The 26,857-nt window shown below is 40.9% G+C and overlaps 1 protein-coding gene across 2 annotated transcripts in view; it reads right to left on the bottom strand.

Annotated features, from left to right (window-relative positions):
- rbfox3a (RNA binding fox-1 homolog 3a) overlaps positions 1–26,857 on the bottom strand; it is a 59,081-nt gene that overhangs the window by 11,242 nt on the left and 20,982 nt on the right. For both annotated transcript variants that reach the window (XM_076093007.1, XM_076093006.1), the window contains exons 3-6: positions 22,692–22,745; positions 17,350–17,442; positions 15,289–15,349; positions 13,414–13,467 (exon numbers count right to left, since the gene is read on the bottom strand). In XM_076093007.1, the coding sequence (XP_075949122.1) occupies positions 13,414–13,467; positions 15,289–15,349; positions 17,350–17,442; positions 22,692–22,745 (262 nt within the window). The remainder of the gene's footprint in view (positions 1–13,413; positions 13,468–15,288; positions 15,350–17,349; positions 17,443–22,691; positions 22,746–26,857) is intronic.

Here is a 26,857-nt window from a genome sequence, read left to right as displayed (position 1 = left end):
GTGACCCGTACCCGGAAGAAAACAAACTGGGCTACCAGCGATTCATTTCAACATGGATAGCTAATTGCAAGCGTTGCTGCTAGCACAACAGCTACATGATGTTGCTGCTAGCACAACAGCTAGCAGCAGCTAGCAGCTGTTGTGCAGTAAAAGTCTGCATTTCTGTGGAGGTAGCAGCTGTTATTGGAGTGATTAGCGAGCGGCGTGACCGTCATCAGCCCTATGGAGCAGCTCGTTGTTTTTAGATTCTAATGAGAAGACACGCTGCACTAACGTTTTACTTCTTCCGTTTGGTAGCCTTGAGAGACCTTAGTCTGTAAGTATGTCTTTATGAAGCATGAAAAGATGTACGTAGATATATTATATTCGCGTGTTTAGTATAACATTTGTGTTGTATTAAATGCTAATCGCGGTTAGCATTTCTCCATTGGCGGTAATGTTAAAATTAGCTTAGAAGCTAGCTAGGCGGACATGACGTTCAGAGCTACTAGTGAGAACAGACATCAACAACATGTAGGAAACGAGTGAGAGACCACATTGATGGACCCATAATCTAGTAAACGTTTATGTGTAAGTGTTGATGTTAAAGTAAATTTGGAGACAGAGAGAGAGCGAGAGACCCGCAGCGCTGTAACTACGTCTGAAAAATAAAACTTCTAAAACTTTCCACGAACTGTGTCTGTTTGAGTTTATAGAGGGAGATTTTAGAGGAAGATCTTAAGTATCAAATACAACCTTTCATTATTAAAAACTACTTTATTACTCTGTCGTATTTTTTTTTTTTTTAACTAAGCAAGCAATCCACTTCCTGTTTACACCGTCACGCGCATGCCCAGTGTAGTTAATGGTCACGTGCTGTCCGCCTTCGAAGGCTGCCGTCTGGACGCAGATCAACTCGAGAATGATGCTGAAACTCCCGTGTGGACGGAGATCGTTTCTATTTGACAAATCTGCATCCAAGGAGAAACGGAGTAGTGTGGACAGGGCCTTAGACTTCCTTTTTTCTTATTTGTGCAGGTTCAGCGCCGGCAAAACAAACCAAGAGGATATAGTGCATTTCTATGGGGATGACTTTCAGCTACCTATTATTTGGAACAGTGTGGACACTAATAGCGCTCCATGGAACAGAGAAATAGATGTATCAGGTTTTGGGTACACACACAATACTTGTTAATACACTGGTTCCCAACCTGGGGGTTGCATTGTTCTATTTAAAGTTTGGATTATTACTATTATTAAGATACAAACAGCATAAGGGCCTGTGAAGACCTGAACACCAACTATTGTGAGCCTTCCCCCTCTGCTGAACAGCCTTGAGTTATAAAGCATGCAGCTAAAACAACCAACGAGCAAATAGAGAAATGGCCAGCATCAGGGAGAAGAAAACTGTGAATTTGTCAAAAATGTATTAAATAAAATAAAATAAAAATATATAAAACAAAGAATTATATTAAAAGCTCCATTCTGCAGACATTCAATTGACAATTTAGTTTAATTGTACACTTTATTAGATGTTCTGTACTGTTATTGTTATATGTATTAAATATAATAAGAAATATGATATGACTTCGTCAGGGGTCATGCGTTTACTCAATGATAGAAAAGGGTCTTTTAAGATCACAGGTTCAGAACCACTGTTTGTAGATACATTCATTGTCCTTTGAGTCTGCTCATGGGATTTGTTGAGAATAAAAAAACTGAGAATATCACGAGATTGATCCAGAAAAAGAAACCTTAATGCAAAATATCTGAAATAAGGGTGTGGACGATGTGGATTTAGAAGGTGCTGCGTCACTATATTACACTAAAATGTATAAAAGAAAAGAAGTCTGCCCCTCACACTGGAATCTTTCTAAAGGGCAACACACTGTCGTGGCTTGACTGTAATCTCCGGAGTTCATATTAATATGAAACACATTCCTCCCTCTGTCTGTACGATGTGTCTGCCTTCTGCGGTGCTCGGAAGCTACAATCCATCTAATCCATGGCTTTTAGTGGGTTACCAGTTCTTAAGGCATGGTTAAACCAGTAATGCAGGGTTTGATGAGTAAAATTGTCCCAGACCACATTTGAATTATTTCACCTGGTGAAATCCTCTGTTTTGTAGAAGAAAAGTAATTATTGGCCAAATACATCAGCATGGATCTGCAGACTGATCCAGACTACATAACTACACTAAACCTGATGTATGGGCTTCAGTTAGACCTTCACATAATCAAATGTCTTTGTCTGGAAAATTGCTGATTGCTGCACACATCAGTATTTGCTTTACAACATTCCACTTTTTAAATTATTTGTTTTCATTTGATGGTGAATTTTGTTTAATAAATACAACAGCTCACAGGCCACTTTACATCAAACATATGAACATGGACGTCAATTTGGACATTACGAGAAATAAAAAAGTGAGACTTCCTGTGCTGAGTCAGACAAAAGCAATGCGTTTTAATCCTGGTCTCTATTAGAAACTCGATCACATGTGCAACCAAAGCACATTCTAATATGTTCTTCTGACAGGACGGAGCAAAATATCAAAAAGGATGGAGGGGACAAGAGGAGGTGTTTCTGTGAGGGAGAGAGGTGAGCTGGCAGAGACAGTAAAAGATGCACTGGGTCCTGCGTAGAGGTTCAGCTCAGTGTTTGGCAGCAGGGACACAAAGCAGATGGCCTGTATTGTTTAGAGAGGCAGATTCAGCCTAAGGCCATCCTTCATCACGCACACACACACACACACACACACACACACAAGGGTCACCCCTACAGGCACGGGGTGGCATGGTGATGTGATGTGAGCTGGTTTAGCTGAAGCTCCCTGTTCAACCTTCAGTCAACAGGGGAGCAAGGCCTTCACACACACACACACACACACACGCTAACACTTGTGCGCACACAGACCTTATATGTACACACAGACGGCGTGGCCTGGCTGATCTCTAATTATCCACAGTGGTCTGTGTACATGGGCAGTTCAACCTCCTCTAACATGGTAAAGCTTAGATTAGCTCCCTGGATTCTGGGCGTACATGTCTTTAGTAGTGTGCAGCAAAAGAAGAAAGACATGCAAATTAAAGTAATACGACACATGTGTGATTTTAAAAACGCTGAGGCGACAAGTCCCCCCCCCCGCTCCCCCGAATATTTTGATCAGACACCTAATATAAAGTTTCACCCTTTCTTTACTCATTCTTATTATGTCTACTTATTTAGATAACCCAATTAGATTGTCTTTGAAATATGTGGCATTTTGAATTTGAAATGTATAATCAGAAGACTTTATTGATCAGGTATGCTGAAGCACAAGCACATTGTCTGCTTTACACTAAGTTTGACATTTTAAAACAAACTTTTTGTAAAATAACCACACAAAGTTGTCTACATTAGCAATATCAATAAAAACTAAAAGCCTGTGTGTGTTGTTTGCTACACTGCCATTGAAATACCGACACTCAATTATCATTCTGTCACGACTTCCCCTTCATATTAGTTTGTTTTCATCCTGTGCTTATTTTACTAACTCTCCTGTCATTTCAGATCCTACCATTCACACCCGATCATCTCTCATTCCCCTCACCTGGTCCTCCACACCCATCTCACCTGCAGCCCATTCCCTCATTAGCCCTCACTATTTAGGTCCCCTCACTTGCACTTGTTCCCTGCCAGATTGTCTTGTGTGTCTCTGCCAAGCTCTCCAGTGTTATATACAGTATATATCGTACTATTATGTTCTGCCTGTTCTGACCCTGTCTGCCTGTTTTCTCGACCTTGGATTTTTGCCTGCCCCTTGTTGGATTTGTTTGCCTTTTGGACTGACCTCCCGGTGTTGACCCTGCTTTTACCAAGTAAAGAAATCTATACCTGAATCTTGTCTCCGAGTTGTGCTTTTGGGTTCTAGTATCTGTAACCCTTACACATTCACCTGCACCCAGAATGCACCTGTGAGAACACCTGTAATCAATGAGTTCACTTAGAAATCAGAGCTTGAACAGTAAATAGGATTCAGGTTAGCTCATGGTGTGTAGTTTACAGTACAATACCGTAATATGTTCATATCATCTTCAGTTAAAGTGTCTGACACAGTTATAAATATGAGTATTGAGAATAAGCATATTTCATTTGTGATGGTTCTAATGGAAATGATAAGTGTTTTATAATCAACACATCAGTTTACAGTTGTTATATGAAAGGATGTCTTTATTTAGTGTTTGTGTGTAAAGTTTTCAATGAAGGGTTTGTTTTTGTAAGCGATGAACAATATTTTATATTTTGTGCATATGTTTTTGGTTTTTGCGTGTAGAGTTCTGACAAAGAGGGCCCTGGTTTCATAAAATTGTATTAGCTCATTTGACTAAAAGTACTCATGTTGAGTTGGAATAAAATGTATTTTATTTTAATTGAATTCACCTAATTATTATAGCGGGAGTGTGATTGTTGCCCTAAGTCATGTTTCTGACTCCAGAGTCTCACCCATTGATTCTTGATTGACTTTCCATGTTGTGCTAACATGCTGCCTTGTTTCAATGGGCTCATTGTGAAGGTAGAGAATGTGGAAGAGAACGGACAACAGACAAGACGCACTTTTGGACGACATAAACCTAAGGCCATGGACAGGCCAGTCTGTCTGTTTCAGTGTTTGTATACCTATCTGTCTTGATCTAACTTTCATACCTATTTATTACTGACGCATCAGTCTGAAGAACACTTCCTTACCTCTATGACATTTGCCACACTAAACAGACATTCACATCTCCAGACAAAAGCGGTTACTTGTATGCTGCATCAGTTGTAGAAATGATGCTACAACTTTTACGTTATGTATCACACAATTCAACACTCTCATACTCATATGTTGATATTCTAACATGGACACAGAATCATTGTTGACATCATTCCTGCCTTCCTATGCTGAGTCACATTTCATTTTTCTTTCTTCTTCAAGATGAATATTCTGAAATAATACATGCTCCTGTATTACTCCTGGTGTTTAAAAGGGCGTTTTTTTAAATAGGTAGCTGTGGATGATTGTGATTTAATCCCCATGTGACGATACAGGCTAGAGCTGGTATCATGCTTTTAATCTGAATGTATTAACACAGCACTAACATCCCAAGAGAGAATGGTTGATATTGATTACAATGTTATTTTAGAGAGCGAGGTGCAGAAATGCAGGAAGAGAAGCAGAGAATGTAAAGTCTTCTGTATGGAGACATGAATTCCTTTCAAAATAAAATGGCCTGATATTAGTATTCCGTTGCAATTATGCAAAACGTAACTGCTCCTGTTCACAGTGAAGGTGTATAATCCATCACGGTGATGGATTACTAAATTAGAAGTCTTCAGAGTTGTTTTCTGTGCTGTTTGAAACTAGATTACCTGAATGAATGCCCACACTGGTTTTGTAAAAGAGATTAAACATTGGTTTCATGTGGTGCCTTTAACGTGATCTGACCTTTGGGTTGGGATGGGTCAAACAAACACAGCACCCAGGAGAGTGCTGTGAAACAAGTCAATGTTGATTTATTTGAATTACGTCTGTAGCTTGAATCATGTGACAAACGTACTTAACTTAAGCCAAACCCTGAATGTTTTTTAAGAGACAATTAGTTTTGTTGCGATTTTGTTTAGTTTCAATTCACATGTTTCATGTGTTTGAAACTGCAAGCATAATCTGGGAAAACAGAGTTCCCTTCAAACAGAAGAATGCAGTTTAGTTGTATAGGAACGTCATTTTGTAGGAGACCAAGTTGAACATTGAGATGTGTTTAAAGCATGGACTATATTTAAGAAGTTGAAAGTCATGGTGATGTCATCCAGTGGTTTGTTGACTAATGTATTGAAGCCTCGAGTTTGTCGATTTGGCCATCGTCATCTTGGCTTTTTGCAACCAGTGAACAGAAGTTACCATATTTGGAATGGCGAGGAGTGGCTCTGATAGAGACCTGTCAATCACCGTGTAGCCCCGCCCTAAAGCATCCCCTGCTTAATGGTCTGTTTGACTCTAAATGGACCATAATGTACTAAATGAACATCATGAAGAATTCATTGAAGAAGACTTGAAACTAGAGATTGAGACCATAAACTCATGTTTACAATGTTTACTGAGGTAATAAATCAAGAGAGAAGTAGAGTCATTTTCTCATAGACTTCTATACAACCAGAGGAGTCGCCCCCTGGTGGACAGCAGAGAGAATGCAAGGTTTAAGACTTCCTTATTGGCTTCACTCTTCGGAACTGGAAGTTGCCGCCTGGTTTAAGGTCCAACTGGGTATTTAAGACTGTTTACAATCTGCTAGCATTAGTTGTCTGCTAGAATACTTGACTGATACCTAGCTAGCTGCTATTGCACAGATAGATCATTTTTATTTAGAAAGACTCAAAAGTAGCAAAGCATCTTGCCCATAGACACTTACGTCTACGTAACAGACAATGTACAAGAGGAGAGTATAGAACCTTCTCCATTGATGACCTGAGAGGCCCTGGATATGGATGACTACACCTACTGTCTGCAGCAGCAGAGAAAAACACAACATGCTCCACTGTAAGTGCTCAGGGACAGAAACACTCTCTCTCCCCCCTCCCCAATCCATCTGTCTCTCTCTCACTGTTGGGTGATGGAGATCCTCTGCCCTCTGCTGTGTCTGCCTCTTCCTACTCTAACTACTCAGACAGCATTAATATGCCACACAGCCAGCACACAGTCCATTGGTGATATATTCTGAGCAAAAGATCAATTTCCCCAAGTTGCCCCTACCTTCCCTCTCTTTCTTAATATCAGGCATCCATATATTCATTCCTCTTTGTGTGTGTGTGTGTGTGTGTGTGTGTGTGTGTGTGTGTGTGTGTGTGTGCCAGCAGTTGGCTGATTGTGTGTATATGCATATGAGTGAGCATGAGGACATGTGTATGTGCATGTTGGTGGTGGTGTGACGTATATGAGTGCAATCTGATGATGAGCTATGGCTTGTGCACGCTACAGCAGTGCTGTAATAACCCATGAATCATGGCAGGGCCTCCACCTGACAGCCAGCAGGCCCATAAAACAAACAAACAACAACATCCACTGATACACACATGCATGAAATACTACCCGGGCCGCAAACGCACACACATGCGTCTGACAAGACCTCTGTTAATGCAGCGTATGACAATTACTGGTGATGCGAGCTGGGGTCAGTTACGATTAGAACAAAAGCATGGTTATTAATTTGTGTTATTTAAAAAAAGTGACTCTAATATATGTGATTTAGTAATATGTGACGTGTATGTGTGTGCGTGTGTGCTTTTAAGGGCGCCACTGTGTTTATTGCGTCACATCTCAATACCAGGACAGTGACACAACACACGGCTTTATCATTGTGGGTCTCGCTAATTGGACTTCATATCAATCCTCTGAAAAATTGAGAGATTGAGAGGTTGAGAGATATTAAAGTGAATTACATTCATTTTCAGTGAGTACATACACTAAAATCGGACAATGATGACATCAGCTGGAGTGGCAGAATGAGTGGCAATAAAAGTTGAGGAACTTCAGAAATGGATGCAGAGCCTGTTGAAAAGCAGCCCTTACTGTTGATGAGGGAAGCGAAATTAAAGGCATTTTACAGGAACGGTTTTCCATAAAGATCACACTCATCCAGAGTTGAAGGGATTTCAAATGACACATCTGATTCATTCGGATGGGACGAGGCTCGAACATTCTGTAGTATTCAAGCAAAACTAAACAATATCAACTTTAACTGCACTGAGAATCTGCTGCTTTTATAGTATTTACATTCAAGCTGGGGCTGAACTGATCATCGGTCTTTTGTTCAAAACATACTGCTATCTCATTTGATAGATATTGATTACATATCCATCGTAACATTTACAGAATTTCTCAATGCTACTGTGAACGTCTATGGGAAGACAGATTCCATTTAAGTATCAATACGTATAAATCCGGTATCATTTTCCAATACGTCAAATGGATCAGGCACTCCTTGGCATCTGACACCGGCTTTCAACTAACTCCAGTGTAAACACACCTGAATCATGATGCCTCGCTCAGAGCAACTGACGTAGTACAAACACAGGACGTCGGTCCAGAAGGAAGCTGTTTGTTTCACAAGCAAAAAGTAAACATTGACATTTTGAGTCATTAGTCCTTTAACTCAATGTCAACCACGCTATTTTCCTAAACTTAAGTAAGCGGTTTTGTTACTTAAACCTAACTTCCTGTGAAGAAGGAAGTTTATTTTGAAAATACACTATGCATGTAACAAGCGCATTTTGACACGGCACCCTGACAAGAAAACTGAAGCTGGGTTGCTTGCTTTTAAAACACCAGTTTGAAAAGGCAGGGTCTATAGCTGACAGTGATCTCGGCTGGCCTTGGACCAATGACGGTGTGCCAATATGACAAAGCCTGGAGTTGATCTGATGTCGCCCTTCCAACTTGCAAATTTTTCCGCATATGTTAAAAAGGCCCGAGCTGCTTGCCTTGTTACTTCCTTGCTTGCATTTTGTATTTTAATCTTATTTGTTGTGTTCTAGGGAGAGGTGCTCTGCCAAGCCCTGCACACACACACACACACACACACACACACACACACACACACACACACACACACACACACACACACACACACACACACACACACACACACATTTGTCCTGCTTTGCATATACTCAGTCTAGGACACAGTCAATCAATCAGTATTACATTTTCCTCATTGTCCTTCATGCCCATGCAGTCTATTTTACTCAGACACACATGCACACACCGTTGCATACCGTGTGTGTGTGTGTGTGTGTGTGTGTGTAGATGTCTGGTTGTGTTGTGCTGGAACACTTATTTATCTGACAGGCCTTTATTAAAGCAGAACCCCGAGTAGAGATAGGCTTTTATTTCTGTTATCTTTAATTGATTGTATGTTAATAGTAAGGCTTCTTGTTTTATGTAGTAAGAAAGTCACCAAGTCGTCAACACTGACAGTTAGTCCCTTCAGGCTACCCTCCAAAGCCACTCCCTCCAGACAATCATTATAAACAACCAGCATGGCTGTTGTTAGTACTCACAGCTGTTAAGGTTGTAGCTTGTGTACGGGCAGAGTGGAATCAGGTAGACAAGTCAACAGAGACTGAGGCATGAGAAAACATTTGACTTAAAGAGTCAACAGAAACAATAATCTTTCCCCAACCCCTGTCTGCAGTTACACAGTACTGTGCTTTGCAGTCCTACTGTCCTACATGTTCCACAGGGTAAATATACATCAATAGAACAAAAACAAATGCTGACGTAATCCAGGCGGAATTTACATTTTCAAACATGATGGATTTGGCATTATACATTTTTTCATATATAAATATAATTTCTAGGAGAAATGAACCTTCACAGCAGAAATCAGCTTACAGAGAAATCCGGTTATGGCAGGAAACCGGAGAATGTGTTGGCATGCACTGTAGTAAACTGGTTACTGTAAAGATACATCTACATGCAGCAGGTATCACAATTCTAACACCGCTGTAAGCTTAGGTTGGTAATCTTCAAAACATTCTGTGTTATCTTTGTTGAAATTCTCTTTACATCCCGACAGCAATCAATGAATGAAAGCAAATCAGAGCAGTGACAAAGCCCACCTGGAGTGGCCGTTGGGGACGATGGATGGGACAAACAGGACTATGACCAGTAGAGCGCTATTCGTGTCCTGTGTGAAACCAAAACTCAACATGCTGACTTACCATTTTTTAGTTATGTACATTTACTAGTACTTATCTTAACCAAAACTATGATCTTTTCCTTAACCTAAACCTAAAGTTGTTGCGTCTCAATCAACAACAATAAGTTTGGCCCATCTGAAGCATTACAATGCTAGTGATAACCTCAGAGAACGCACAATTTATAGGCTGATAATCGAAATAGGTGATTTGATAGCTCCGCCTTTTAATTGAGAATCCATAGAATGTGTGTGTGTTGAAGTCTGAGAGTAGCCATGTGTATATGAGTGTCTGCTTGTTTTGGTGCATACCTGAGCGTGAATGCAGCAGACACACTGTACATCTATGCTTACATTCTTGCATGTGAGTGTGTGAGCATGGGCGTGTATGCATGTGGGGGTCATCCGTCATTCTTCTGAATGGGATTTGCGCACAATAAACCTGTAACCGAGCCCGGCAATGGAGATGGAGTGCACTGTCAGCTGGCCAGGATTTATGGAGGCCGATTCAGCTGATGGGTGCTGGGAAAGCCGTCTGATAAAGGGTGATTAATCGCCCTACATCCCCCTTTACATCCTGCTTTACTCCCTCCCCAAACTAGATTAAATGCACTCATAATTATTCCAGAAGAAATCCCAATCCCACGCACTTTCACTTACAGGTGGGAATCTTTCATTTTTTCATTTTTATTGAGAGAGAGAATGCAGGAAGGCATGCAGGGTGAAGGCGTGGATATTATCTGCAGTGTGAATTTATGGGTGAGTGAATGCCAGTAGACCTGAGCCGCACGAAAGATTCATATAATGAGAAGAAAGTATGAACAAATAGAAAAATGTAGAGGGCAGACTCGATACAGGCATGGCTGATTTTCCTCATTTTCTGTCGTGTAGTTTTCCTGCTTTTCCGTCCATCCCTCCCTCCTCCTGGGAGAAAGGGAGGCATATGGTGTCGCTTAGGCTTGGCTAACTTTAAGATCACTCCATGTATTAGCATCCTATGAATTAGCAAGACAGACTGAGCATGTGTTCGTGTGTGTTTTCTAATACTGCTATGCATATGACGACCACAGCTGGTGCAGTGGTTACAATAAACCTGCTTAGTTAACATTTGAGTCACTGTGAATGCCTCAAAAAGATGATCTACATGTTTGATGAATGGTTAAGGTTTAGTGTAATAATGCAGACCCTAGCTACACCTCACTGAACACTGTACATGTTAGTGAGCTTTAGGACACATATTGAGCATGTCTGGATTGGTCTGGAGATGACAAAGGAAAGTGTTCTTTTCTGAACTTGGAATATTGTTTTAAGAAAAGACAATTTTGGAACCTCAATCAACAGCGGGCAACAGGTCAACAAAAAGTTCAGTGATTTACTTAAAAAGGCCTCTTGGTGATAAATCATTTGGGGAATTGTTGGTAGTTCTTAAATAATTTGAACACCTTTGACATGAGCTCCTTTCGTGCATCTTTTTATTTGCTGAAATGTTCTTTACTGTTAAGACCTTTACTTTACCCCTCTCTGGGCTCCTTTATAGGAATGCCTCAACTGTGGCTCAGTGGTAGAACCCCGGCTCTTCTAGTGCATGACAATGCATTTGGTGTGTGTATGAATGGTTAGATAGTTCTGATGGGCAGCTGGCAGCTGGTAGCGCCTGTCATCAACGTATGAATGAGTGTAAATGGGTGAATACAAGTACAGTCCATTTACCATTTAAAACACATTTAGCTGGAAGTCAAACACAGAATGTTTTGCTTTGTCACTTTCCCATAATTTTACCAGTGCATAACATCAGCGTTGACCTACAGTAAGTATGGACAAATGCAAAGATCAACATAAAAGAAATGTTGAAACAGGTTAGGTTTGGGCATCAAAACTACTTGGTTAGGTTTAGTAAAAAAAACATCATGGTTTGGTTTATGATGAGTACAAAATGAAAACAAAAGAACTTGCTTCACACAGGACACAAACAGCAGTCTCCTGGGCGAAAGCCTGTTTTTTGCTTGACCCAGACACCAAACCGACCTCATTTTGCACAATTTCTGTAAATATTGCCTTAGATATGAAGCATTTCTGCCCGATTCAGGTTCAAATGAATCCATTAAAATCCATTTCTGTGGAACTTTCCAAAGAAAGTATGACCGAGAAAGTGAAAGTTTAGGTGAGTGACATAATGCCACATAAACTATAAAACTCAATGTGTCCCGGCTCAGGAAGTAGAGCGGGTCGTCCACTTATCAGGTGTACTGGTTCGATCCCAGTAAAACCCCAAATTACTCACACACCAATGTGACCAACGTTTGTCGCTCGTGAATGATTTGAATGTTTACAAAAAATTCCCCCCCCCCCCCCCATGGATGCAATAAATAGTAAATAATCACTAAACAAAGCTTGTTTATCAGCCAAGTTGGCCTGTGTGCACAGTGAGCAGATCAGCCTTTAAATTAACCTGCAAACATTAGAAGCAGATAACCCCAATAAAAATAAGCTATCATCTCACTATTGCTCAGCTAGTGCTTTCTCCTGTTTAGTGTACGTAAGTGGGGCACAATCATATGATTCATATCATCAACTTGTCTTCCTTCCAGCTTTAAGGCGGTTAAAATATTGTCCAGTGTCGATATGTATACCAGATGTGTGAGGGAGCAGAATGAAACGTCCCCTGAACTGTCATAGTCTTGCTTGTTGGACGCGTAGTGCTGTCCATGGTAGTGGTGTAGCTGTTTCAGTGACTTTGTTTAGCACTTATAACCGACTTAGGCCTCGGACTGTTTGTGTCTTAAGCAAACTTTCTGATAAGAAACAGGCTGCACTATCGAGTTCATAATGAATTCACATGGAGTGTTGACCATCATAGCCATGACTGGCTAACCTCTGTGACTTCCCCCGGCCAATGTTGTTAATATCGGTGGTGGCAAATATATATGATGCTAATTTATAATATGTATATTGAAATTAAAAAATAATTTCATGCTCATGTCTCGTGGGGCCGCTGGCTATGGCCCTGGTAAGCGTTAAGGTGTCATTAACTGTGCAAGTGAGTTTAGGTTTAGGAGGATAGAGAATGAATGTAATAAGAAGTTAAACTAGTGCTATACAGTAGTGGACAGATGGAGCAATCGTTGTTTTGTTTGCACCTTTGAAGACATGCCATATGACCACGTAAATATACACGTCTGTGTGTATCGCAACATAAACCTTCCCCACAAAGACATACACACACACACACACACACACGCAGGACAGACCCAAAGGCAGCGGGCCATGGAGAACTGTGATAGAGGGTTTGGAGGTCGTCTGAGGTGGCTGTTTGGTCGGATGGATGGAAGGATAGATGGTGGGATTGAGGTAGAAGCAGGGAAACAGGGAAGGAGAAATAAAAGAGATGGATGGCCTCTCTCTGTCAGGGTGGTTATTTAGAGGAGAGCTGTAAAGCTGTCTGGGAACGAACAGATTTCAGACTAATGAGCAAAAAGTAGAGCGGTTAAGGGGAGCGGGCGGTCTCAGCACTTCTACCAAATGAAACCAAGCTGCCACTTCAAACTGCACACACATAACATGTAAATCTGTAATCTGTGCCTTTCACACAACACACGGCGGGAAGACAAAGTGATGGAAATAAAGATGAAAAAAAGAATACCGAGCAGTATAAATAAGGATTCTACAGTTCAGTATTTGTTCTGAAATGCATTTTTCTTTTCACAACTGTGTGATTCTTTACCTGCATAAAATTCAGGGCCATATACCGCTCCAACCACTGGATTCAGCTTCCAGCCTGCACAGGAGACACACACACACACACACACGCACGCACACACACACACACACGCACACACACAGACACACACACATACAACAGGGTGAATGTTAGTATTGCTGCATGAACTTGTTTCTACAGAATCACTACCCTATCATCTTTATTTTATCTCCTCTTTTGAAATACAAGCTATGACAATATTAGTCTTTACTGCTGCAGGCATGACATTGTTTGTCTTCGACATGTTGCATCACATCGTTATATCATAAAATATTTCAGTATTGACTGTCGGGTGCACCAGTGTTCAGTCTGTTTGCATTAAAACAAAAATGTTTCCATTATTCCACGGGTCCATGTGTATTTATATGACCATATTTCTAGTTCACTTCTCACCCTATTTATCTTTAACATTTTAATATGATATATTGATATTAATATCTTAATATGCAATATCATGAGACAATATGCAATTTCATGAGACAATAATAAGAGATGCTCTTGTATCTTTAAATATTTAAATATTGTGTATCATCTTGTCTTTGTGCATCCTTTGGTGGTTTGGCGCCTTATTTTAAATATTTGGAACCAACTGGGGATTCTTCTTCTTCTGCTTCTTCTTCTTCTGCTTCTTATTCTTCTTCTTCTTCTTCTGCTTATTTTCCTGCTTCTTCTTCTGCTTCTTCTTCTTCTGCTTCTTCTTCTGCTTCTTCTTCTTCTGCTTATTCTCCTGCTTCTTCTTCTTCTGCTTCTTCTTCTTCTGCTTATTCTCCTGCTTCTTCTTCTGCTTCTTCTTCTTCTGCTTATTCTCCTGCTTCTTCTTCTGCTTCTTCTTCTTCTGCTTCTTCTTCTGCTTCTTCTTCTTCTTCTTCTGCTTCTTCTTCTGCTTCTTCTTCTGCTTCTTCTGCTTCTTCTTCTTCTTCTTCTTCTTCTTCTCCTGCTTCTTCTTTTTGTTCTTCTGTTGCTTCTTCTTCTTCTCCTCTCCCTCTTATTATTATCATATTGCCTTGCCTCATACAAATGTGCAGTCATGGGAAATGTTGATTATTGTGTACTGTTCTTCTTGTGTACTGTTCTTCTTGTCTATTTTTATCCAGTCATAGTTTTAGTGTTTGGCAACAGTCGGCACAACCACTGACCAGCAGATTGACCAGAACTCTGAGTGAGAGAGAGAGAGAGAGAGAGAGAGAGAGAGAGAGAGAGAGAGAGAGAGAGAGAGAGAGAGAGAGAGAGAGATGAGTTGGGACGGAATATGTGTGTGTGTGTGTGTGTGTGTGTGTGTGTGTGTGTGTGTGTGTGTGTGTGTGAGCGTGTACATGTGGAAGAGAGGTGCTGACATGTCTGGCCATTTAATTCCATCCCCTGTTCATCCATCCCCTCCCCCCTCTTTGCTGCTTCTGCTCTCTCCCTCCTCCACTCTTTCATTCCGTCCACATGACTGATGCTCTGTGAGAGAGATGGAGGATAGAAACACACCCTAAAGGGCCCTTCTCTCGCTCTTTACCAATGGCTCCTGGCTCTTTTTATTGGCTCTATTCATTTAGATGAATCTGAATCTGCTGCCTGGCTTCCGTTTGTAGCTTTTGGTTTCCTCTCCCTTCACAGTCCAAGTTCAATGGGTAAAATTGGATCATAATGATACTCCTTCTACACGACCATACGATCTGTTGCTCTGTAATGTAGCCAGGTCTGATACTGGCAGTGGAATGCGATGATGGGCAAGAAAACTGGAGAGTGGAGAAAACAGAAAGCACTAAGAGAAGGAGAAGAATGAAATGAAAGCAGCTATCAGAAGATGTACAAAAGAACTGAGAAGGGATGGAAAAAAGGCTGAAATCTTACCGTTCGTATAGGGGTTTGCCACCTTTTTGTTGGTCATTACTCTGGCTGTGGCATTGTTGACCTGTCAGCAGACAGATAGAGGTTAGTGTGAGAGCAGATACACACTCACACCCACACACACCAACACACACCCACACACACACAAACAGGAAAAGAAACGTGCATACTGTGGATAATGCACATCACAACACTCTCCATGCCATGCTGCTATTTCATCTTTTCAACAAGTGAGGCGAGATGCAATGAGTCAAAGATCTGATGTTGAAAAACATTCAACAACATCAGAGAAGATAAGAAAATTCAAACAACATTTAAACACAAGAATGGTTGGGTAGATTTTTCAGTTTGTAAAAATACTATATTTCAATTGAAGGTCTTAAAAAATGCTTGATGTCCAGTTTTGGAGGAGTTCTTGTGTCATTTATATCCAGAAAAATGGCAGTAGCACAACCTGCATCCATCGTGTCTGCTCTGATACACACACAGCTGGAAATCTCCTCCCTGTTTAGCAATGTGCTGCACACGGGTTTCCCAGTGAGCCAGATCTGGACGATCTGCAGGTGAGAAGATGTCTGGGCTTGAGGTGGAAATCTGGCTACGTTTGGCTGAAATCTGACTTTGTCTTAAAGGTTTATGTGGAGCCACAAAATACTGTGAGGACTGCAACATTTTGCATTGTTATATGTTTTCCTTTTACCTTGTTGTGCGTGCTGTGTTCCCTGGTTCTGGCTTATTAAGATGGGAAACATCTATGTCCAACAAGAGTTGGACATACAACTTAGTCACACTTTATTTTACAGGTTAGTTATTAATAATTTCACAATAAGAGCTCAATGCTCCTTTTTTACCACACCTCCTTTGAATTGCATGCAGCTCTGCATCTTAGAAATGATGTTAATCTGAATTAAACTAAATATAAATATATAAATACATACATTTTGCAACAGCAAATATGTTTGGAGGGAATGCTATGCCGTCCAGATTCAGATTATTCTTAATTTAATGAGGAATCTATATTAATCAACAAATTTGCCAAGTCTTGTTTTCCAACAATATTCCCTCTTGCAATATAATATCACTCAGACCACGACAAAAGCATCAATACATTTGTTAAGGCCCTGTATAGGCCTTCATTTAATGTTATTTAAGGAAGATGGTGGTCCGTGATAAAAGTGGGAAAAGTCACCACATGTTTACTTTGTTAACATATAACCAAACGATGATTTCTCATTAACCTGAATCAGAGTGCTTTTATTGGCTAACCCAAACCACATTCAGAACCCTGATCGCTAGTGTCAAAGTGCTGTGTTTTGTACACACACCATCCACCCCGTCCTCACCAAACAATTCTTTATTGGGAAGCAGGCCATATGAATGTTTCTTCATCAATGTTAACAGGAAAACATAGTGGTAGTAATAAGCGTCACGTCTAAGAGATGTGAATAGTTGTCAAGATCAATCCAGTAAAACATATTAGTATCGCAAACATCCGTAAGATTCATCTAATAGATGAACCCTGGTGAGTTCAAATGGAAACAGAAAAAGAATGAGCCGACAGACGGAAAGATGGGGGCGATTTCACTCGCCATGCCAGAGGATGGTGACATCAAAATTTAACACTAGCTACTAAGTTTTGAGGGCTCACTGGCAGATCATTGATCTCCATTTGGAAAGGCTTTCTTTTCAATAAGTGGGTTTCTAACTCAGATGCAAACCGCTGTGACCCCATGCACATGCCGCAGACGCAAACACACATGACACAATCCATCATGAGCAAAGTAGAATTCACCATTTGTATAAAAAAACAAGAACAAGGCAACACACTCACACACCACTGAATAGGTCTGTCTTTCTCTTTGTCACACACACTTACGGATCAGGGCTCAGCATGCAGCGTTCAAGGTGCAGCAGGCAGGAGAGAGGAAATGGATGGAGGGAGAGAGGAAGGGGGGTATTGCAAGAAATTTCAGGCAGGCACAGAAAAGGAAGAAAGAGTCGGGGGAGGATTAAAAAAAGAAGAGGGGGGGACATAGGTAAGAAGAGACAGGAAAAGGAAGGCACCTCTATTTTGCGTCCCTCTACGATTGTACCATTTAGTTTCTCCCGTGCACGGTCAGCATCTGCACTCGTTTCAAATGTTACAAACCCAAAGCCCTGCAGTGGCCGGGAGGTGGGTTTGAAAAACAGAAGCGACAGAGGGAGGAAGTCCAGAAATAAAATAATGAAACAAATGGGGGAAGGAGGAGAGGAGAAAAAGACACAAAGCACAGATGAGAGCGCTGCCGGTCAGGTCTAGATCTAGAAGCAGAGGCCAGAGAGACGTCAGGCTGCTTAGACAAACATGAGTAGGAGAGAGGACAGATGGGGACACAGGACATCAAACCACATACAAGAGCTCTGATTATACTTAAATAGCCACCTCATCATTGCGTGTGTGTGTGTGTCTGTGTGTTTCTACTCTCCGTTCTATCTCGGACTCTGCTGCACATGTATTTACATAAACAACTGGACCTAATTGATTTAGCTGATGGAATGAAAGCCTCCACATACACAATGGAGATTGGGATGTGCATATGTTTGTGTGAGTGTGTGTGTGTGTGTGTGTGTTTGCTGTGCTCTGCTGGTCTGCAGAGGCCCCTGTGGGAGAGCAGATAAGTGCCATACAATTACAATCTCCACGGCATCAGTCAGCCGTGACTCTCTGAGCCCCGGGACGCAGCTCGCTCATGAGACCCTGTCTGTGTCCCAGACTGGGCCTGGAGATGCCGCTCAGTCAAACAGCCCATATGCGGTAAAACATGCCTCGGAAGCCTAAACCACAAAAGACTCATCTATCTATGTCAATGAGGTATAGAGTGAGAGCTGAAGAATCATCTCTGCTCTCATTGATTACTGCCTGTGTGTTAAATGTTCCATTCTACCCATCAGTGTTGTTGAACTTTATCAGGAACTTGCAAAGAGACATATTAGAGCCGTGGGCACCTGTTTAATCACACTTAGTCCTGTGGACACATAAAGCAAAAATGCTGTTCTCTTCCTTGTATAGCCTACTGACATGTTCATCATTTGTACAGTATAGAGTGCTACAGGGATGACGTATTTCTGCAGGCCAACCAGGACGTTAGCACCACACTGGTTCCCTCCACAAAAAGATAATGGGATTCTTCCATTGGATTTTTCATTATTGCAGAAAATAAGCTCAGTGGTAAACAAACGATCATGATACGTACACGTTCTGTTCAGCATGATGATCTTCACAAATAAACACCACTTTTAGTATTTTTGAATTGTGAATGCAATGATTAGAAGTAAAAAGCTATTTATTGTTGTATACCAAAATGTTAAAATATCTTAAGCTTGTGTTAACAACAGAAATTATTTCAGACATCTAACCAAAAACCCATTAAAAAAAAACACATTGACTTAGAGACGAGGCAACCGGAAGTGCATGTGTTTTAATAGTTTTAAGATGAGTCCTTCGAACATAACAGCATTTTTTGTCATTTTTTCATTGCCTCCTGAAAAATCCCATTGCTCTCTCCTGATTCGCCACCACAGTGTTTAAAAGACAACTACTGTTAATTACAACTCAGCTTTTACTTGTTGTTGCTCCAGCCATCGGCTCGAACAGTTACCATAACGATGTACTCACCAGGTTAATTGATGAGATGTCAGAACACAGCGACATCAATAACAAGTCAGAAGGTGTCAAGAAACACAAGCAGTAAGATGATCAGAGAGGCTACAGAATGAGGTGGTAAAATACCTTCAAGGTTTGGCTTTAGGGACAAAAAGGACTTGGTTAGGAGGGAATGATCATGGTGTGTCACAAGAAGTCACTTTTGTCTTGAGGGACAGTCCAGTGTTTGTAAGTTATTTTATTTGGATCACAAATTGATCAATTTAATTAAGAGGTGTATTGAAAGATTGCATGTATGCCAATAATGACGAAGACATTATAATAGGAAGAGTTATTTTCTGTGTTGCTAAGATACACAAATCTTATTTTGCAACCACAGTGCAAATTGTTGAGGAACACAAGAGACTGTTGTCAGCCATCACAGCTCCAGTATGGCCAGTGGGTGTTGTTGGTGGTTCTCAGCCTCATAGATATGGGTTAGAAGGGGCCTACACCTACTAGTAGGTCCAGAAGACCGATATTATCATTCATCATTACGCCCATGGTTGATCGCCGATACGATCGCTGACCTCTTGTGGCCATAGTAATTATGTGAGGCTCAAAAGTCAGGTGACGTAGTTTAAAGAGCAACAAAGCTATATGCAGGGAGGAGGTCAAGGTGGATGGATGCATGGGTGGAACAAACACACGACTTTGACTCAAGACACTTCTGCTTGTTTCCCATTTGAAAGCAAAAGTCAATGTTGACTGACATTATCATATTTTTTGTTACGTAAGTTACATATTACTGAACTAATACCACGTGCCTAAGTTACATAATCAACGTAGGCTAGTTATTTTAAAACAAACCATGATCTTTTCCCTGACTAACCAAGTGGTTTTGTGGCCTGAACCTCAGGTTGTTTGTTTCAATTCACAAGGTTAAGTTTCACCTTCTCTTCACAATGTGGCAGGTGCAGTTTGGCCCTTCTGAGGCATTGGAATGGCAGTGATAACCTCTGATAACACATATTCAATTGGCTGATACCAATAAAAAAAAGATCATTGTCTCACTGGGACTGATTCTGGTCATGGAAATGACTATGCTATTTCCTGCATAGAGGCGTCCTTGTTTCAAAACTCCATCACACCCCTGAAACTCTTTGTGGAACCAGATTCCAGAGTTCTGGTGAAATGCTTTATCAATTTCACTATGTAACCTGTTCTAAATGTTCTCTCCTAGTCTTGTCCTTACTCTCACTGCTGCTGGCCTGCTCTGTCATTGCTGAGTTACAGTGTGGAGGCACAGAATGAGCTCCAGCTAATATGCCTGGCAGACACACCTGTTGAACAAGCAGCCAGACCTTTCAGCTGACGTATCCTGGGCCAGTCGTTGCCCTGTAATTGCTGCGCCAGATAATATGTGCGAACAGCACGCGACGACTTGATCTCTTATGCATTTACAGGATTCACTGCCTTTCTCTGGGCATAAATAACACATAGGCCTGCCCTTGAGAGAGGGAGCAGATAAAACATATATTTAAAAGTGCGAAGTGGGGGAAAAATGAATCCCTTTGACATTTTGTTCCCACAAATAGATACGTTCGCTGCTTAAATGCAGAGAGTCGGCTTTCTTTTCTTTATCATGTGGTAATAATTAGTGTTGTTCTCTGTGTTACCCTTTAATGAGCATGCTAAATCACAAGTATCCTATGACCCTTGTGTTAATATATAAAAATTAGTGCTGGGCAACGATTACAATTTTTAATTGCGATTAATCGCGATTAATTGCATTGTTATGCGCAAAGTTCAATAATGAATTCAAAAGTAGTGTATTGTGCACTTTTATTTTAAAAGTACTGCTATATGAACAAAAGTGCAATAACATTTGGTTTGCAAACACTTTAAACACATCAGGTTCTTTTTAACAGCAGTATTCCCTTTACACAGTAGCAGTTATAACACGGTTATGATTCTGATAATAGATATTCAGCCGGTGTTCATAACTTTATCTTCATGTGTGTAAGAGATGCAATTTGAAAAATACACCTTGAAAACTGCAAACCTATCTACGTCATGTTTTTTATGTTTGTTAAATTCTCAGTAGTGATAACTAAATGATGTGATTATTATACATATTACAAAGAAAACACAAACTCGAAAAAAATAATCTAAATGAATCATTTCTTTTTTGCTTTTTTTGGTATTTTGGTGAGACACATATGCAACGCTGATTACCGTGTAATATGTGTGGTATTTGTTATAAATGTACGTTGGTACATAGAGGGTGATAATAAGCTGTACTTGGAGGGACTTAGGACCCAGGGGAATGTAGGTGAAGCATGGAACCTGTATTGTGTACCGTGGCAGTCACGTGCATGAGGAAGTTATGCTAATAAAGAGTTGCAGTTAAGAGCAGTTTGTTCACATGTGCTTATATGTTTATTTAAAAACACGACAATATGTATTTTGATATTGTCACGATCCTGTAACGAGACGATTGCGTGCGTGCGTGCGAGAGAGAGCGAGAGCGAGAGGAGGGACCGACAGTGACGGAGTGAAGGGGGGTTCCGGATCTGGCGTGTCACCCGGTGGGGGGGAGAGCGCCAGCAGAAGGATGTGACGCCACACAAACACAGCTGTTCACCGCCCACTGCCCGGTTTTTGTGTTAAAAATGTCTGTTTAATAATTTTTAAAAAACTGCGTTAACGCGCGAAAATATAATTGTCGGCGTTAATTAATGAATGCGTTAACGCGATAATAACGCGTTAACTTGCCCAGCACTAATACAAATATATATAAATAACCAATAATTACTGCATACAAATAATGTATTGCAACTTACTTTTGTCTATCATAAATATATTGTATGTCAATAAATGAAAAACACCAGCATATATAGATGGATGACACATCAAAAGGAAACATGGTGAAATTAGATTGCAGCCATAAGTAAAAAGGTTTGCTCAGAGATATCTGTAGCACCATGTAATCAAACAAGCGGCAACATACTTCTTTCTCAAATTTCTCCATGCAACATATGTTGAGAATGAACTCTTTTCAAGCAGTTTAGGGTGACAGGGAACTATCATAACTGACCATAATTTAGTCTATCATTGCTGGTATGAGATTGTCGTTTAGAGCATACCAAAGAAGCTCCGAATCATAAATGTAACAAATGATACAACAAAAACAAAACATTAAATAATGAAAACAAGTGTGTGTATAAATGAAAGAGTAAATGAATAAATATAAAACACAAATAAGGACAGTAGGACAAATAGTGTTATTTTTGTGAAATATAGTTTCAAATTCTAAAAGTCAAAGCTTCATGACATGGCTAGAGGGTGAATCACTGTTGTAATATAATACTGTTTCTGGTGATATAAATGAGCAATACAGATATATAGATGTAAACTATCCTGGGAGAGGAATATGTACAGTGTGTTCCTACTTCTCGGCATCGGTCCAGAAGCTAAACAGGTGAGACAGCCATGTGTTTGCAGACCGTGTGAATCCTACTGTCAGCGTCAAGAGAAGTGTGAGCGATTCATTGTATGTCACAATGCATGGCAGGCCGGTAAGGAGTAAAAGTTGCCTGCAGGCAAGTGTCACTGATTCGGGTTGGTAATTACTATTAGACAGAAGGAGAGAGAGAGCTGTGGAGACAGTGAGAGGAGCAGAGGACTGCAAGAGAAGAAGGGGACAGGGGACAAACATAGCTGGCTGGAGAACCCTATGTGTGTGAGTGTGTGCATGGATGTGTGGTTGCAGCACACTTACCTTGGAGCCTCGCTCGTTAAAAATAATCTCCACGTCTAAAATCTTGCCAAATTGCTGTGGACGACAGGGAGGGAGAAGGAGGGCAGGGGACGAGGAGAAAAGAAGGAAGGGGGAGGAAATAATTAGAACATGGCGACCTGCGCTCTTCTCTCTTACTCTAGAATAAAAAACACTATAAAGGTCAAGCAGTCAATGCTCCGAATTAACAAACTCCTCTTCACCCGACAATGAGATTAATAAAATATCCATTTACTCTTAATGCCGTTTAATGCTGTGTTTGCTCTGTGGTGGTAATAAAGTGTGTGTGTGTGTGTGGGGGGGGGGGGACTAGGGCTATGAGGTGTTAATGAACATTACGGTGGTGGATGCGGACGCTATAGCAGTGCAACGCCTCAGTACGCACCGCTGATCTTAATGATGGCCATCATCTTGCTTTCCTCTCCTCTCTCAAAGAAGAAGAGAGCAGAGCTGGAGTGTTTTTAGTGGAGGCAAAGGCCCTCTCAGTTAATACAGGAAATGGTTGATATTTGAGGGGGTGTGGGGGTGGAAGCCAAAGAATTAGCCCATCAAGGCTTATGATGAGCCATACATTTGTTTATCTGCTCATGATGCAGACCACCATGGTAATTGCCTGCCAACGCCCTCTCTCACCAGTCTAACCAGGCATTTGGTGGAGGTTCTAATCTATTAATGGTCTTGATTGGCTCCATGCCTCATTTTAATTGGCTAATTACTGTAGAGTGTGACTTGGTGCTAGTGGCCACGCCTCCCAGCACATTGATGTTGGTGGTGAATGCATGTTTAAATAAGATGAGACCTGGCCTTATAGCTTTTAAAAATGGCAAACGCTCCAGCAGGTACTGTGAAGACACGTCTCTATTTTAGCCTCACTAGGATCCAATGTACAGCAGAGATATGGGAAAACAAGCAAACAGCATTAGACTGGACAGTATATCAGGCTGTTTATGGGCCTCCTATCACACGCGGCTAGTAGGAGTGGAACCTTTGGTGGCGTCTGAGGCTCCACCCCCAAATGTTTTCTCTCAGTCTCTGTGACTGGACGAGCAGATGAATGGAGCAGAGGTTCTACTAACCACTACCATTATGCTATTCCCTAATTAAATCGAATGTAACTCTTTCTATTCATTCTTTTTTTGTTTCTGTATCACTCTTAAATATTGCTAAAATATTTGAATTGCTTGCGGTTTTCGATTTTTTTGTGTTTTTTAAAATTTCTGTATTATTACAATCAAGATTCTCTTTTTTGTTTGAAGAAAATCCCCAAAAGTATGTTTTATGCTAAGTTGGTCCTTTTTATTTTGAATAGTTTTCTCCTCTGTTTCTAAAAGCAGCATGCACAGACACTGCTGCGTCTGCTTCCACAATAATACCCTCAAGAAAATGATGACGTCATTTGTAGTGTATTTGATTTCCAAATTAATTAATATAGCAACTATTTTTAGCTTCAGTATAAATAAATATGATAAATAAATAAGCCCATCAGTAGAAGCTGAGTTTGAGCAGCTGGGATGAACTCATGGCTATGTTGAGCAGCACTAACCTTGCCAGGCAGTATGATAATGCTCAGCCTTGTGCTCCTCATAACTAGACCTTGAATAAAGTAGTTTATTTCAATAAATAAATAAACATGGAGCAGGCAGCAGAGCAAAGGCAAGGTCACAGCTCTAGCCCTGAAGATGTCCATCAGCAAAACACACATGTTGCATATACATACAGTATGTTACACCTTTACATTGCAGAACTATAAAGCTGAATAAATAGACATGGTCTCCTTACAACAATACAACAATGTTTTAATATACAATGTTAACCAAATCCCCAAGAAAATGCATTTCCCTCGAAATATAATTGAGATTGTGGTTCAGTTGTATGACAACCACATTTTATAGGAGACAGAGTTTGATCAGAGTCAAAATATGTGCCGTGAAAAAAGAAAAAAGCGTATCAAAGATTGTTAAATGACTACAAGATTGAATGGCTTTTGTCTTTGCCATGTTTTTCTGTTTCTTAGTTCAGGGCAGGACGGATCAGAGCTCGCTCTCTCTCCCGAGTCATTGAGCCCAACCACCTCGGTTTTCTTTCTGCTGCTCCCCCTCTCAGTAGAGGGCTGTGTGGTTACTGTCTGTGTGTGTGTGTGTGTGTGTGTGTGTGTGTGTGTGTCACAACATAATGATCAATCAAGAAAAAGAGGTCCGAGTTGGGGTGTGAACGGCAAAAAATCCATTTGAAGAAGTCACTGAGATGTTTTTATGAATGAGGGTGAATGAGTGTGACTGACCACACTACATATGTAGGCCTACTGTATGTTATGGCAAAGGCTGACACTTCACTGCCGCTATTGTCATTTTCTGTAATAATGGTTCATGTTTCATTATAAAATGTCTCCTGCTGTAGCAGGTTTAGGCCATGTCCACATTACTCCGTTTTTACTCCGTATTTGCTACGTTTACACTGAGCGGCCACACTACGCCGGAGTTTTGGAGCACCCTAAACGGAGGAATCTGAAAACTCCGCCGAGGTTGGAGGTATTTGAGAACTCCGGGGTTGCGTTTGCGTGTGGACGGTCGGATACGGATGTGCTTAGAAAAAATGACGCCCACACCCGTGTTCGCTACTGGATTGGTTCTTGGCAACCATGACGTCTCCGTCCCTGATTCGTCACACTCACTATCACGTGACCCGTACCCGGAAGAAAACAAACTGGGCTACCAGCGATTCATTTCAACATGGATAACTAATTGCAAGCGTTGCTGCTAGCACAACAGCTACATGATGTTGCTGCTAGCACAACAGCTACATGATGTTGTGCTGTAAAAGTCTGCATTTCTGTGGAGGAAGCAGTTGTTATTGGAGTGATTAGCGAGCGGCGTGACCGGCATCAGCCCTATGGAGCAGCTCGTTGTTTTTAGATTCTAATGAGAAGACATGCTGCACTAACGTTTTACTTCTTCCGTTTGGTAGCCTTGAGAGACCTTAGTCTGTAAGTATGTCTTTATGAAGCATGAAAAGATGTACGTAGATATATTCTATTCGCGTGTTTAGTATAACATTTGTGTTGTATTAAATGCTAATCGCGGTTAGCATTTCTCCATTGGCGGTAATGTTACAATTAGCTTAGAAGCTAGCTAGGCGGACATGTTACATGCTGGCTATATCATGGATTGTTGTTTTGTATTCATGTAATGTGTATAGGGACAGTTTGTAAAGCCATATTTCATATTGTGTTCCCACAGTTTTACAAATAAGAAAGATTCACACTGAAGTCTTGAAACTCTTCTATGGATTCCATGGTCTTTATTTCACGGATCTACTGTTAGTGATCTGCTAAGCTTTCCTGCACGAAGCAAGAGCAGAATAGAGTGAGAGACGTGTGTTGACCACATTGATGGACCCATAATCTAGTAAACGTTTACATGTAAGTGTTGATTTTAAAGTAAATTTGATGTGAGAGAGAGAGATAGACCCGTAGCGCTGTAATGCTAATCGCGGTTAGCATTTCTCCATTGGCAGTAATGTTAAAATTAGCTTAGAAGCTAGCTAGGCGGACATGATGTTCAGAGCTACTAGTGAGAACAGACATCAACAACACGGAGGAAACGAGTGAGAGACCACATTGATGGACCCATAATCTAGTAAACGTTTATGTGTAAGTGTTGATGTTAAAGTAAATTTGGAGACAGAGAGAGAGCGAGAGACCCGCAGCGCTGTAACTACGTCTGAAAAATAAAACTTCTAAAACTTTCCACGAACTGTGTCTGTTTGAGTTTATAGAGGGAGATTTTAGAGGAAGATCTTAAGTATCAAATACAACCTTTCATTATTAAAGACTACTTTATTACTCTGTCGTATTTTTTTCTTTTAACTAAGCAAGCAATCCACTTCCTGTTTACACCGTCACGCGCATGCCCAGTGTACGTTAATGGTCACGTGCTGTCCGCCTTCGAAGGCTGCCATGTGGACGCAGATCAACTCGAGAATGATGCTGAAACTCCTGTGTGGACGGAGATCGTTTCTATTTGACAAATCTGCATCCAAGGAGAAACGGAGTAATGTGGACAGGGCCTAAGAGTTTCTAGTCATCAACAGCAGTAAGAGAGGAAGATAACTGCTCACTTCTCATAAATCACCTCATGCTGGAGGCAGCA

This window comes from Anarhichas minor, unplaced genomic scaffold (genome assembly GCF_050575085.1).
Source record: "Anarhichas minor isolate MPS153535 unplaced genomic scaffold, ASM5057508v1 ptg000017l, whole genome shotgun sequence".
Taxonomy (NCBI): domain Eukaryota; kingdom Metazoa; phylum Chordata; class Actinopteri; order Perciformes; family Anarhichadidae; genus Anarhichas; species Anarhichas minor.
Note: the sequence above shows the minus strand (reverse complement) of the source record. Positions and strands in the feature narration are given on the sequence as shown.